The sequence below is a fragment of the Myotis brandtii genome, unplaced genomic scaffold (genome assembly GCF_000412655.1).
Source record: "Myotis brandtii unplaced genomic scaffold, ASM41265v1 scaffold53, whole genome shotgun sequence".
Taxonomy (NCBI): Eukaryota; Metazoa; Chordata; class Mammalia; order Chiroptera; family Vespertilionidae; genus Myotis; species Myotis brandtii.
Genome location: NW_005369942.1, coordinates 7,558,141 through 7,572,927, shown reverse-complemented (window position 1 = coordinate 7,572,927; position 14,787 = coordinate 7,558,141). Strand labels below are relative to the sequence as shown.

The 14,787-nt window shown below is 36.9% G+C and overlaps 1 protein-coding gene across 1 annotated transcript in view; it reads left to right on the top strand.

The window, feature by feature from the left end:
• Positions 1-6: 6 nt before the first annotated feature.
• The window catches only part of HSPA4L (heat shock 70kDa protein 4-like), a 54,874-nt gene continuing 40,093 nt past the window's right edge, over positions 7-14,787 (top strand). The window contains exons 1-4 of the mRNA XM_005877763.2: positions 7-283; positions 9,777-9,834; positions 12,174-12,314; positions 12,884-13,006. Coding sequence (XP_005877825.1) covers positions 177-283; positions 9,777-9,834; positions 12,174-12,314; positions 12,884-13,006 — 429 coding nt within the window. The 5' untranslated portion in view covers positions 7-176. The remainder of the gene's footprint in view (positions 284-9,776; positions 9,835-12,173; positions 12,315-12,883; positions 13,007-14,787) is intronic.

Sequence of the window (14,787 nt, the reverse complement as noted above, 5' to 3'; positions counted from 1 at the left end):
CCTCTCCCTCTCCGCGGTTGCCGGACGCGCTGCCCCCGATTTAAAGCGTAGCGACTTCAGGTCACCTCTCCTTTGCTTCTCGTAGGAGTCGCAACCCCAGGAGCCACAGCCCAACAGAGGACGCGGCCCCCACCCAGGAGCTTTCGGCACCAGCATCCCGACGACTCGGCGGCGGGATGTCTGTGGTTGGCATTGACCTCGGCTTTCTCAACTGCTACATCGCGGTAGCGAGGAGCGGCGGCATCGAGACCATCGCCAACGAGTACAGCGACAGGTGTACCCCGTAAGTGCCATGTCCGGTCCTCATCGCGGCCCTGGCGGTAGGTCCCGCCAGGTGACTCCTCGGGAGGCGCGCCGAACCCCGGGGTGACAGGTGCAGCTCGGCGAGCCAGGGGGGCGTCGGGCTGCCCGCTCCGCCCAGCACCCCAGCACCGGGACTTCACTGGCAGTTTGCGCATCGCTACTTTCTGTTCCCTAGCGGCCCTGCTTTCGTTTGTGGCAAGGGGTTGGGGTGGGACGCCCTGAACATTACAGAAAGATCTCCCATTACTTCTTTCTAGTGGGGCTTGCGGGAAATTCTCGGCCGCGGGAGCCGCCCCCCCCGCCCCGCCCCCGGCCAGCTGAGTGAAGAATTCTGCATTCATTCTGCCCTTCCTGCTTTCCCCGTCTCTCTCTGCGTGACAGCTTTCTCGCAGGAAAGTAAGAAATGAGAGCTTAGACTGCACGCATGAGAAGATGAGTTATAGGGTCATCTGGCCCAGAAATCTTTTTTTCCCCCATTTTCTTTCTTTCTTTTTTCTTTTCTTTTCTTTTTTTGGAACCAGTTGCGGTGTGCAGGGTTTTCCCCCAGTGTCCTTGAGAATTCCAGGTAATGGCCCGGTTTCCAGGGGCGTGTGTATTAACACGTATTAATAGGAGAGAATTGGGGATGGGAGTCGTTGGCCTCTTGTATGGGTAATGTACATCCTTTAATGGGAAATGGTGGAGTTAGACTCTATCCAAAGCGTATTTCTGCAGAATGAATTGTTGGGAGAGTCGGAGGCGGCTGTCCTGTATAAACATGCTTGAAGAGTGACTGTGTTGTGAACACTTGATGAAAGACTTAAAAGAAGTGGCATTATGTCATGGAAACATGTTCCATTGTTTCTTTGGTCTGGGAAGTTTGTTGGTGAAAAACATAATAGTAATTAGGGCAGGGATATGAAAAATTGGCTTCGTGTTGTAGGCTCCTGTTACCGGTAATTTTATGAGGAAACCAAGTTTCCATGTCTTACCTTCTATGGACAAGTAACTAAACATGTTAATTTGACCTTTCCGAATGACCCAAAATATAATAAATATAAGACTAATTTTAACCAACATCAGTGTTAAGCTAAGCCTTTAAATAATTAAATTACTGCAATTCTATGAATAATTTTTAAATATGTCAAGATGTCTAAGAGTAGCTTACTTGAAGCAGTCTGCTTTGGTTTCTTTGAAGAATATTCTAGAAGGTTTTATATAACCTTTTCCAGATATGCACTATATTTCTATTGAAATTTTGGGTCTTTATATACTCAAATATGAGCTTAGGTCAGTTAATCTTCATAGTACTGTTAGAACTCTTCTTTTTACATTTAAAAATGTTTTCCATGTTCTAGTTGTCAAGCTAACATGACACAGATATTTCTAAGATATAAATATATTATGAAAGGATTCTATGGAAAAGAGGAAATTCAGTTGGTTCAGCATCCATATAATTTGCACATTTGTTTCATTTTTTAACATACTTGATTATGTATAAATGAGAGAATACTGTGTGTAAACCAAGGACAGTTCAATGAAACAAATAATTGCTTAATTTTGGCCTACAATTAAAGGATGGAGGCCAGGTAATTTAACATATTAATTCTTTAGACTTCACCTTTGTAAAGTTGGGAGTGCTTGTACTAGCCTCTCATGTCGTGCATAAATTGAAGAGGGAGAAAGAAATTAACAGGCATAAATTGAAATTAGCTTAATTTTTCTGAAAATTTTCTTAAAAGAATAATTATACAAGAAGTACATGCTCATTGTAGAAATATGGGCACATTAAAAGATGAAATTAATAATTATAATTATTCCACCCAGAAATAAAACTTGCATGGTTTTCCCTGCGTGTGGTTTAAGAATAGATTATACTTTATATTCTGTTTGGTAACCTCATTCTATCTAAAACATATCTTTACACTAATTTTAGCATTTTTATCATTTCTTTAATTTAATCTATCCCTTATTGGACATTCAGATTGTTTATATATATTTTTATAAACAATATAACTATCTTTGTAACTAAAAATTTTTTAAGTAGCTAATCTTTACTGGAATTTTTATGTGGCAGATACTAAGCTAAGATCCTTCTATTTTAGAGAGAGGAAGGGAGAGGGATAGATAGAAACATCTATCAGGTACATGGCCCATTCACCATAGTAGGGATCGAGCCTGCAACCTAGGCATATGCCCTAAACAGGAATCGGACCATGACCTCCTGGTTCATGGGATAATGCTCAACTACTGAGCCACACTGGCCAGGCTAGAACTAAATTTTTTACTTTTAATTCCTTCAAATAAATTTCTAGAAATAGAATTAATATGTGTACATTTGAAAGGCCTTAGATATGTTTGTACTGTTCAATTAAGTATACAGATGGGGATTGGAATTTCCATTCCAGGCTTAATTATATCAAAGTAATTAGTTTCAACGTAGGAAAAGAAACTGCAGCCAAAGATCCTCATTCAATATCAGATTAAAGCATGTGGTCAACTAAAACATTCTGCCATGTTGATAATAGTGCTTGCACTATCATACATACCTCACTAATTCTATTAGTTTGGTATTAATAGCTATCTTTTTTCATAAGAAACCTAAAGCAGAGTTAAGAATTTTTGCCAAGAACTAGTAAGCAATAAAAGATTCAGTTCAAGCCACTTTGATTCCAGAACCCCAATGTGCTTCCATTATCCATTCACATATACAGACTAGGTTACTGGGGATGTAATGATCAAAGGGATAAATTACCTGGGCAGTTACTGTACGGAGAAACATCTTTGCTCTAATAACAAACTCATCTATTTTTGGCTAGTTTCTAAGAAATACTATCTTTTTAAAAAATGTTTTAATATACTTTTAAGTTATTTTAATAACACAAAAATTTATTTTGTTTAAAAAATCATAAAAAACATAACACAAAATATGTTAGTATAAACAAAGGAAAGTAGTGTGGAAGACTACTAGTATAAACTATTAACAATGGCTGTTTCTTGGAAGTAGAATTAGGGAGGGTGTGCTTTTAATATATAGTCTGTAATGTTTTGAATTCTTACGAATGAACATATTTTACAATAAGGAAAACTGATTTTTTGAATGAAACTATTTCAAGATATTTTTGTTAGGTGTATTGTTTTATCATCAAAATTTTGTGTGAACAGACTTATTATTCAGTGCCCTGACTTTCTGTCTCTATTATTTTCCCCTATTTCTTTACCAGTGTGTGAATAACCTGACAATATGGGAAAATATTATTTATACATTACATCTCATATATTTGGGATGTCCTCTTCAATGCACAAAAGTAGAAATCACTTACTTTGGGGTATTACAATTTTTTTACATCAAAAATGCCAAACTAGCCCTGGTGAGGATTTTTTTTTTTTTTAAGTAAAAATAGGAAACCAAGCTAAACAGATTAACAGTGATTATAGTTGGATAGGAGACTTTATAGTGATGCGTTTTGGGGGGAAGAGGAGGCTTTTATGTTTTTTTATTAAATATTCTTTGTATTATATGAATTGCTTTTGTTTGTATATTTTACTATGAGCTTATGCCATAGTTGATTTAAAATGCTGAGCCCAGAAGGCATGGCTCAGTGGTTGAGCATCGATGATTCAATTCCTAGTCAGGCCCGGGTTACAGGTTCCATCCCCATTGTGGGTTGTGCAGGTCTCTCTCCCTCTCCCTTCCTCTCTGAAATCAATAAAAATATATTTTAAAAAATAAAAATAAAAGATAAAGTGCTGAGGAATTACACAAAGTAAATCTTCCCCTTTGTCCTTTTCCAACTGCCTCTTAACTTAAGTGTGTACTATGTTCCTAGTTTTATGCAAGTATGTGAGCATATGTACATAACTGGGATGTTTTTCTATTTGTTTCTTAACCAAGTAGAATTACATTATACACATTTTGCAGTTGCTTTTTAAAAAATATATTGTGGACATCTCAAACTTGTACATAAGGCTCTAATTTACCTTTTTAATGGCCATAAAGTATAGAAACTCTGCCTGTTAGTGGAAAATTCAAAATATTATTTTTCTGTTGACAAACAAAAATTCAATGAACACCTTCACTTTTTTAAAAATCAAATTGTGCTGAGATGGGTGGTAGGGCAGACTTCTCACACTTTAGCATGCCAAAGCTAGGACTATAAAAACATTTTATTTTATGATTACTTTTATCCTCACTCGAGGGTATGGTTTTATTGATTTGAGAGAGAGATGAAGGGAGAGAGAAGGAGAAGAGAGAGTGAGGAGGGGAGAGAGTAAGAGGAGAGAGTGAGAAAGAAAGAGAGAGGGGGAGAAGGGGAAGGGGAAGGGGAAGGGAAGAAGAGAAAGGAAACATTGATCACTTGCCTCCCATAGATGCCCTGACCAGGGATCAAACCCAAAACTTTGCCCGAACCAGCTTGGCTCAGTGGATAGAGCGTCGGCCTGCAGACTGAAGTGTCCCAGGTTCGATTCCGGTCAAGGGCATGTACCTTGGTTGTGGGCATATCCCCAGTAGGGGGTGTGCAGAAGGCAGCTGATCGATGTTTCTCTCTCATTGATGTTTCTAACTCTCTATCTCTCTCCCTTCCTCTCTGTAAAAAATCAATAAAATATATTTTAAAAAAAACAAAAACTTTTAGGTATACGGGATGATGCTTCCAACTAACTGAGCCACCTGTTCATCTTTTAGTAGAATATTAGCTACAACAAAACAAAATAAATCTTCACTCATTGCCTTGAATTTGTGGGTGAGAAATTCTATAAGGTTTCTAGAAGGCCAGGAATGATAAATACAAATTGCATAATATCTGAGTTTAAGATATTTAAAATGCCATTGGTAGTCTTTGTTGGTATGTGGTTGGTCACTACAGTATACATTAATGAATATAACCATGTTTTGATAAAACTTTATTTACAAAAGTTGGGGGCAAGTAGTAATTTGCAAAGTGGTCTAGAATTTTCAATTTATTGTGTACTGTTACTTGTTTTTGAACTGGTAGATTTTTAAGTAAGATATCTCTAATCTAATAATCTAATAGTTAAATAATATGTCTAATGCATCTAATCAACTTTTCAAACATTGTCTCTATGTAAATGTTTATGATTTCTATTAATGGTTTCAAGTTATGAACTAATTTATTTATGAATTATGCTTACTAAAAGCATTTGGAATCTCTTAAATATTTTTAATTTAATATATTTTTATTGATTTCAGAGAGGAAGGAAGAGGGAGAGAGAGAGAGAGAAACATCGATGATGAGAAAGAATCACCAATCCGCTGCCTCTACATGCCCCCTACTGGGGATTAGCCCACAACCCGGGATGTTCCCTGACCGGGAATCGAACCACAACCTTCTAGTTCATAGGTCAATGCTCAACACCTGCCAGACTTAAATAAATTTTTATTATTTTTATATGTTAAAATGTTGTATACATTGTCCATACTGAAAGATTGGCAAGTTTTTTGTTTGTTTGTTTGTTTGTTTTTCACCCCCTCCCCCCCTTCTTTTTCATTTCTAACTCCTTAAAAGGCACTGGAAAATGTCAGGGCTTCACAAATTCCTTGCATCCCAGCTCCACTCCAAGGAGCCCGTGGGATGAGGCACCCACCCCACCCACAGGGGTGCTGGGTCCAGGTCCCAGGCAGGAGGGCGGGCAGACACGTGGTGCCTGGGGCCGGTGCCCGAGGTCCATGAGGAAGGACACTTGGGGTGAAACCAGGAGCCTGGGACCAGGGGGTTGGATGAAGAGGGCCCAGTGGGTTTCCAAAGCCCTTCAGCCCCATGGGACGGAAGCCTTGAGAAAGGGAAGAAAAAGTGCTGCTGTGGCAGCCGATCCCCGATTCTCATCCTGGCTTTTTCTACCTCTATTTCCACCTGAAGGCTGCCTGGGGCGGGAGGGAGAGGAAAGATTGAGGTTGTGGGGAATTCCGGGCGATACTCACAGATCAGGAGCGAGCAGTATGGCGGCTTCTCTTCTCAAGACTTGGGAGTGTGCGCTTGGCCCTTAAATAAGGTGACAAATCCAATCAACGCCCCCACCCAACTCCAGGGGCAAGACCACTCCCCTCCACCTCCCGTCCCCGCCCAGGCCCTCCCTACCCCTGGACTGGAGCTCCTCATGATCAGATAAAGTCTCGAGGAATCTTTAATCTCTATCACTTAAAAAGTTTAACTCTTTTAAAGATTATAATGTTAAAAAGAAATCGGTAGTATCTAGAGTGGTCCCATCTGAAGAGACAGAAGGAGAGGGCTGGGTGGCAGAGGCTGGCAGGACAGGGACCGGGGAGTTTATGTTTCGTGGAGACAGAGGCTGGGTTTTGCATGGCGAGAAGAATTCCCGAGCGTGAGGGCACCACAGCGGGCAGGCGGCAAGTTTTTATTATTACTAAATATAAGGCCTAAAAGAAGTCCTATTTTTCAAAGAAAGCAAATGGTAATAAGTCCTTTGAGAATATTCCTCCCTCACCTCCTCCTAGGGCAACATTTTTCTAGATAGTTAAGTTTGGAAAATAATAACCAGATATTTTTGTGTTATTTTTATAGCGTAACTTCTCAGATCCCTTCATTTACTTATAGCCATTGAAACACTCCAAGAATGTTTTTCCCAACTTATTTGAATGTCTAAGGCTCCAGCCGTGGGCAAACTACGGCTGAAATGAATAAAACTAAAAAAAAAAAAAAAAAAAAGACCATACCCTTTTATGTAATGATGTTTACTTTGAATTTATATTAGTTCACACAAACACTCCATCCATGCTTTTGTTCCGGCCCTCCGGTCCAGTTTAAGAACCCATTGTGGCCCTCGAGTCAAAAAGTTTGCCCACCCCTGAGCTAACCCCTTAATTTAAAACAGTTGATTGCCCTCTCGTATCATTAATTAAGCTATTGTGTTTCTTAGAGTCTACTCAATGATAGAAGATGAAGCTACAAATAGTAATTGTGATCTTATAAAAACTGGCAAGGGAAGGTCAGATTTTTAAAAATAGGGCTATATTAAAAGTGTAAGTGCATTTTGAATCCTTAATGGAGATTGACAAAGAAGCAAAGAAATTTAGAGTGCTGACCTTTTAAGTGAGAAATCTCTTATTCTGCTGGCAGTATGTGTTTCCTCCAACCTAATCAAGCATGTCCTTATAAAAATAGGCTCTATAAGAGAGAGGGAAAGTTCATCTTAAATTTTAAGGGAAAATATAACTTTCTTAAAGTAATATACTGTCATTTGATTTTTATGTCCCTCCTCTACTGAAAGTGACATAGGACATTTAGAAGTTCTGTTTGTTTGTTTAGAGTTCTGTGGCATTCTCTGGGAATCTGTGAAGGCCAATATAGTGACAATATTAAATTGAATATTACGGATTTAAGCTGCATTGTAAACACTCCTTTTTTTTAGGTACAAAATGGAATTTCTAAATAGTAGCTGAAATAATCTATAAAAGTGTTATATATGTGAATTATATGTTATACATTTGTATAAACAATTGAATATCCTTTCCTATAAAAACTTACATCTGCCTAATATGTGATATAAAGTGTCCATTTCCCTTGTTATCACTAAAGTTAGGTAAAAGTTTTGAGAGCAAATGGGTATTTATTTAGATATTTTTGAAAATCCTTGACAGATATTTATTTAGTGGTTATGTTCTATAATATTTTTGACAGAAAAATTAAAGAAAGGTGTTTGAAGACCTTTAGCTATATTTTCTATATATTGACACTATTTCCAAGTTATAACATTAAATTTTTTAAACTTTATATTTCTACTCTTAACTGAGGAGAATATCTGATTATGGTAATTGTTTAGCTTTCTCTGTGAGGTAATGTATATGTGAAGTATATGTCAAAGAATCTAGCACTTACTTAGTAAGTGATAGTTGTTGAATCAATCTTATTTGGATCTAGTGTTCTAAAAGAAGTTAAACTCTTGAGAAATCAACCTAAGAATGAGATTTTCTGTGCACTCAAGTAATGGTGGTGAAGTATTGAAAAGTTAAAAATTATTCAGGAGATTACTGTGCTAAGTGAAATAAGCTAGTCAATGAAAGACAAATACCATATGATCTCACTTATATGTGAAATCTAATGAACAAAATAAACTGACCAACAAAAGAGAAACAGAGGCATGGATACATGGAACAGACTGACAGCTGTCAGAGAGAAGGGGAGAGGGGGACTGGAATAAAGAAGGTGAAGAGATTAGCCAAAGAACATATACGCATAACCCATAGACACAGACAACAGTGTGGTGATGGCCAGAGGGAAGGTTGTAAGCAGAGGACTTTGCTGACCTTAGTCTTTAGGAGAATTTCTCTGGGTATCATATTGAGAATAGACATATACTATATACTGGAAATGTCCTCAGCAAAACACATATTAAAATGCTTTCTCTTCTTTTAAGCTTTTATTCAGAAATCACCTTTACTACTAGCTTTTTCTAAACCTTATTATCTAGATGTGATTAGTCTTTTTTTTTTTTGCTAATGTCACTCATAATCATATTCTGATTTTTTTAATAGACTGTAAATTATCCAAAGAGAGTGATTGTAGCTAGTATGCACACAATGCCTGTAACTATTTGTTAATTAAATAAATAGTTACCTTAGTTACAATGGAAATCATGGAAATACTTTCTTGAATCATTACATTATTGATAATAATGTTACTCTATACTTGCTTTTATAAGCAGAATTACATATAAATGCAGAAATAAAAACAGTAATTGTATTGTTCAAAGCATTTACCTATACTCACTTAATTAATACAGTCCTATGAGCAGGTGTTACCATTACTATCTGCCAGATGGGAAACTGAGGAAATAATGGTTAGGTGATTTCCACAAGGTTATTTACTTGTTATGTAGCAGAGCCAGGATTTAGATCCAAGCAGCCTGTCCTTACTGAATACAGTTAGTTTTTTTTATTTTTTATTTTTGTTAATCCTCATCCAAGTATATTTTTTCCATTGATTTTTAGAGAGTGGAAGGAAGGAAGGGAGGGAGGGAAGAGAGAGAGGAGAGAGAGAGAGAGAGAACATCAATGTGAGAGAGACATATCAATTGGTTGCCTCCTGCACACTCCCCTGCTGGGGCTGGGAATTGAACCTGAAACCTAGGTATGTGCCCTTGAATAGGAATTGAACCCATGACCCTTAGGTGCCAGGGCTCATGCTGGAACCACTGAGTAACACCGAGCAGGGTGAATCCAGTTAATTTTATTAGTAAGTCATAAACCAATAGAATTTGAAAAACAATTTTAGAAACCAACACAGTGTTGCCACCAATAGAACATTTTTAAAAAGTATAACATTTATTCTAACAACTATTCCATTTCTTATGAAAGTTTAAAAATATGTAAAATTCTGATTTTAGATAACCTCTTTTTAAAATAATACATGATTATATTAATCCTTTTAATTTATTTTTATATAAGGTGAAGTGGAATAATAGCACATTGATATAAAAACACCATGGGAAACAGCATTGTTTTTTTCCCCTTTTAGGGCCTGTATATCTTTGGGATCAAGAACGAGAGCCATTGGAAATGCAGCTAAGAGCCAGGTAAATTGTTAATGTAGATGTTTTGATTTATAGAGACAATTAACTGAATCTTGGTAACTGAGCTCCCATTTTACGTAAATTAAGAGTGAAAACAAAGAGTAGGGAAAATATGATAGATACTAAACCTTTGTATTTTATTATATATATTTTGCTTTGGTTTATAAAATATTTTTAAATTTTATTTATTAAAAATCTTTAGTTGTGAAGTTAGGATGTGCCATCATATAGCATCAGTATTTCACTGTATAGTCATTTTCTATGGGATATCCTATCTAGAACATATACTTCAATAACAAGTGAGTGATGTCTTGGTAAAAGAAGGTAGGAAGAATGGAGGAACTAATTTCCAGAGGAACCCAATGTGGCTACCAGTACTTTACATGGAATCTGTTTAAGTCTTCATATTTCTAGACTTGTGAAATACTTATGGTAGCACATTCATTTTTAATATTCCAGGCTACAGGTTCATTGTCCATGGACTTTGTTTTTTGCCCTGAACTAAATGCCCTTAATAATTACTTTTCAAATTTTAATGTATGCCTGGGTCTTCTTTTCTTCATTATTAAGATAAATTTGTTTAATAGGGCTTTTTCTTCATGACTTTGTAGGAATAATTGCTCATTTATCCAGGAATTTTTGCTTACAATTTTTATCAAGTTTGTCTTATAATTGGTCTAGATATGAATATGTTTGTATCTTCTACTTTCATCTGTATATATAAAAGCCTAAGCGGCCATCCGGTCATTCGATTGCTTGACCGGTAGCTATGATGCGCACTGACCACCAGGGGGCAGACACTCAACACACAGGCATGGCAACATGGAACAGACTGATGAATTTCAGAGGGAAGGGCGGAGGGAGAAGGGTAGGAAGAGATTAACCAAAGATCTTATATGCATACTGGAGACCCAGTGCATAGATTCATGCACCGGTGGGGTTCCTTGGCCTGGCCTGTGGGGATTGGGCCGAAATTGGCAGTCCAAAATCCCTTGAGAGGTCTCTGATTGCAAGAGGGCGCAAGCCAGGCCAAGGACCCCACCGGTGCACGAATCTGTGCACCGGCCTCTAGTTTGTACATAAATGTTGAGTTGGTTCCAAAATGACCCCTTCACTAAAGTTTACATCTCATATTCTGGCTGATCTTCTAAGTGTATCATAGATATCAGAGTCTCTAAAGAAAATAAACTATAAAGTTATTTCTCCTAAAGAGCTAAAGACCAACATGTTAATTCAGCATTCCTGCAGTTTTCATCTCATAATTAAAGATCAACATCTATTTGGCTTTTAAACGTCACTAAGAGGGCACCAATGGATCTCAGTCATATTCTATTGTTAGAACTACATGTTCTAGTTAAAGAAAAATTGCTTTGCCAAAGTACAAGCCATTTACTAATTAGCACTTTAACTTAGCACCATGCTTCATGGAAGGAGTTTTAATTTACCAGCCTAGGAGCAATTCATTGTAACCGAAGCAACATAGTAGTACATGAGAAATTTCATAAAGAATTACGTATTCAGAGGAAAAGAAACATTTTAAGTAAAAAGTGAAAGTGGAAAGAAATAAGAGAAATCAAAGATACTAATTTTCTTGAGCAGCGATTTCAACCTTTTTCATCTTATGGCACACATAGACTAATTACTAAAATTCAGTGGACACCAAAAAAATATTTTTTGCCAATATGACAAAAAAATATATAATTTTAATTTATTTACAAAAATAATAGTGATTACCTACCCTATTGCTCCAAAGTGATTTTTTAAAAACTCAGGTGCCTATACTTGTATATAAGGAGTTCTGGTACCAAGAATTAATCAATCAGACACAATCAGATGCAACTCTATTATATGACCTATATATTTATGGTTCAGGACAAAGGCATTCACACTAGATTGCTATTGTCATGTTGGCTGTTGTCATTTTTTATTTGACAATCTAAGGGAAAAGGAGGTCAGGTATTTCATTTTTTAAAAATTCTTGTGGCACACCACTTGAAAATCGCTGTACTAGAGCAAAAGTGTTGAGGAAAACCAGACACAGGTTGTAGATAGGTTTTATTATTTGAAAAACATTTAAATTTTATTCTTTCTTTTTTGAAGACAGTAATTTTATATCTAACTTTTCTATGAAAGGATGAAAATTTGGGGGGGGGGGCAATAGTTTAGATGCATATGTTCTCATTGTATAATTTTACTATTAGTAGGAAACCAGAAAAAATGAATGAATGTGTGTAATTCTGCACTTGGATGTGTAGGATAAAGAGACTTAGTGGTTCTCAAGTAATAGCATAGTGTTTTATTTGCATTTATTAAGTAATTGATAAAGTGTTTACTGCCAACAGATAGTCACAAATGTAAGAAATACAATTCATGGCTTCAAAAAGCTTCATGGACGATCATTTGATGATCCTATTGTGCAAACTGAAAGGATCAGGATTCCCTATGAGCTGCAGAAAATGCCTAATGGAAGTGCAGGAATTAAGGTAAGTTTATATTCCCAGAATACAAACATATATTTAAATTAAAGAAACCACTAACCGGTTTGGCTCGGTGGATAGAGCGTTGGCCTGCGGACTGAAGGGTCCCGCGTTTTATTCTGGTCAAGGGCATGTACCTTGGTTGCGGGCACATCCCCAGTAGGAGGTGTGCAGGAGGCAGCTGATCGATGTTTCTAACTCTCTATCCCTCTCCCTTCCTCTCTGTAAAAAATATATAAAAAATATATTTTTTTTAAAAAGAAACCACATTCCATATTTTTTTCTTTATTGTTAGCTAGGAAGTTGAATGATAAAAATTGCTTTTGTGGGAGGTAAGGATATGGAACAGGTAAAGACACTTTGCAGATTATTTGCTTGTAACAATGTGTTAGGCACTGAAACTTCAGAACTAAGAGATTATAACACTAGAACAATCTTTTTGGAATGTAACTTCCTTGAGCAATGACTTTGTCTTTTTCACTGTTGTATATCCAGCATGTATAGTGGAGATTTTCACAGAATATTTATTGGATGAACAAATGACTCAATAAAAATCTCTCAACTTTTGGTTTCAGGTGCGGTACCTAGAAGAAGAGAGACCTTTTGCTATTGAGCAAGTTACTGGAATGCTGTTGGCTAAGCTTAAAGAGACTTCAGAAAATGCTTTAAAGAAACCAGTAGCTGACTGTGTGATATCAGTAAGTTTTACTTCAGTGATGAGTACTCTTGAATCCTGTTTTCCAGTGTACTGTAGTCCTTCCTTATCCATGGGGTTAAGTTTCAAGACCCCCAGTGGATGCCTCAAACCATGATACCAAACCCTATATATGTACTATGTTTTTTGTATGCATTCATACCTTTTCTCTTAAAGAAAGGAAGCACTTTACAGCTTCTCTTTGGCATATTCAAATTACCAGCATTACTACTCTTGCACTTTGGGGCCATTATGAAGTAAAAATAAGGGTGAGTTGAACACAAGCACTGTGGTACCACAACAGTCAATCTGATAACTGAGATGGCCACTATGTGGCCCCTGGGCAGATAGTGTATACAGCATGGATACTTGGGACAAAGTGATGATTCAGCCAGGCAGGACAGAGCAGTTAATACTAGATTTCATCACACTACTCAGAAGAGCATGCAATTTAAAACTTAAGAATTGTTTATTTCTGGTATTTTCCATTTAGTATTCTCAGACCTTGGTTGACCATGGGTAATTGAAACCGTGGAGAGCAAAACTGTGAATAAGGGAAGCATCCTGTATTAATGTTACATTAAAATGCTTTTCTTCCCTTTCTTTATTGTATCTGCCCTTATCCAGTAAATAAACTAAATCCAGTTTTACTTTTTTGTTGTTGTTAATCCTCACCGGAGGTATTTTTCCTTTGATTTTTATTTTATAGAGAGTGGAAGGGAGAGGGCGAAACACAGAGAGGGAAATGTCGATGTGAGAGAGACACATCGATTGGTTGCCTCCCATATGAGCCCTGACTAGGGCCAGGGATTAAGCTTGCAATTAAGGTTCATGCCCTTGAACAGAATCAAACCCAGGACCCTTTGGTCCACAGGCCAATCACTCTGTCCACTGAGCCAAACTGGCTTGGGCTCTATTTTTACTTTTACATTGAAAAGAAATTACCTTATTCAGTAAAATTCAGGAGTGAGTTTCCCAAAAATCATTTGTGATAATGAATCTTAAAAAAAATACAACTAATATATGTGATTAGTGGCTGCTGTAAATGTTACTTCTCCCTAAGAATCTTTCCAGGGAGCACTGACTTTCCCACCTCTAGGGACTTGAACATTGTATCTCAAAGGTTGAAAATTCCCACATGGTACTTTGAGAGTGTGAATATTCTGTATCAGAAAGAAGAGATTTATTTTTTAATGATAAATTGGATATATTTCTAAAGTTTTGACATATGCATATACCCATAAAACCATCATCACTGTCAATATAATAAACATATTCCTTTGTGCCTTTTTAAAGATAAAACATGTTGGTTATATAAGCTGTACAATGAGATGCTTTCATATCATAGTGAAATGATTAGTGCTGTCAAGTTAATTAAAATTAAAATATCCACCTCCTCATATGGTTACCTTTTTATTTATTTTGTGTGTGTGTGTTTGATGAGAGCACCTGACCTACTTTCTTACAAAATTTCCTTGATACAATATTATAAACTACAGAGCTCGTGTTGTATATTAGATGAACTAATATATTTTTTCATAAGCCAAACCGACATAAGTTGGTTTCATAAGCCAAACCAACATTTTGGAAGTCCTGCAGTATTATTCCATATTATTCCTTGCTTTACAATTGTTTGTACTTTAGGTCACCATCTTATGATATAGAATAGCCAAACTTAAAAAACAAACAAAAACAATGCCCATCCCCCTGGGTCTCTCATAGTGCCCCATGCCAGAGTAAACTGTGACCATGAACCATAGCCTGCAGGCACTGAGGCAGGTTACA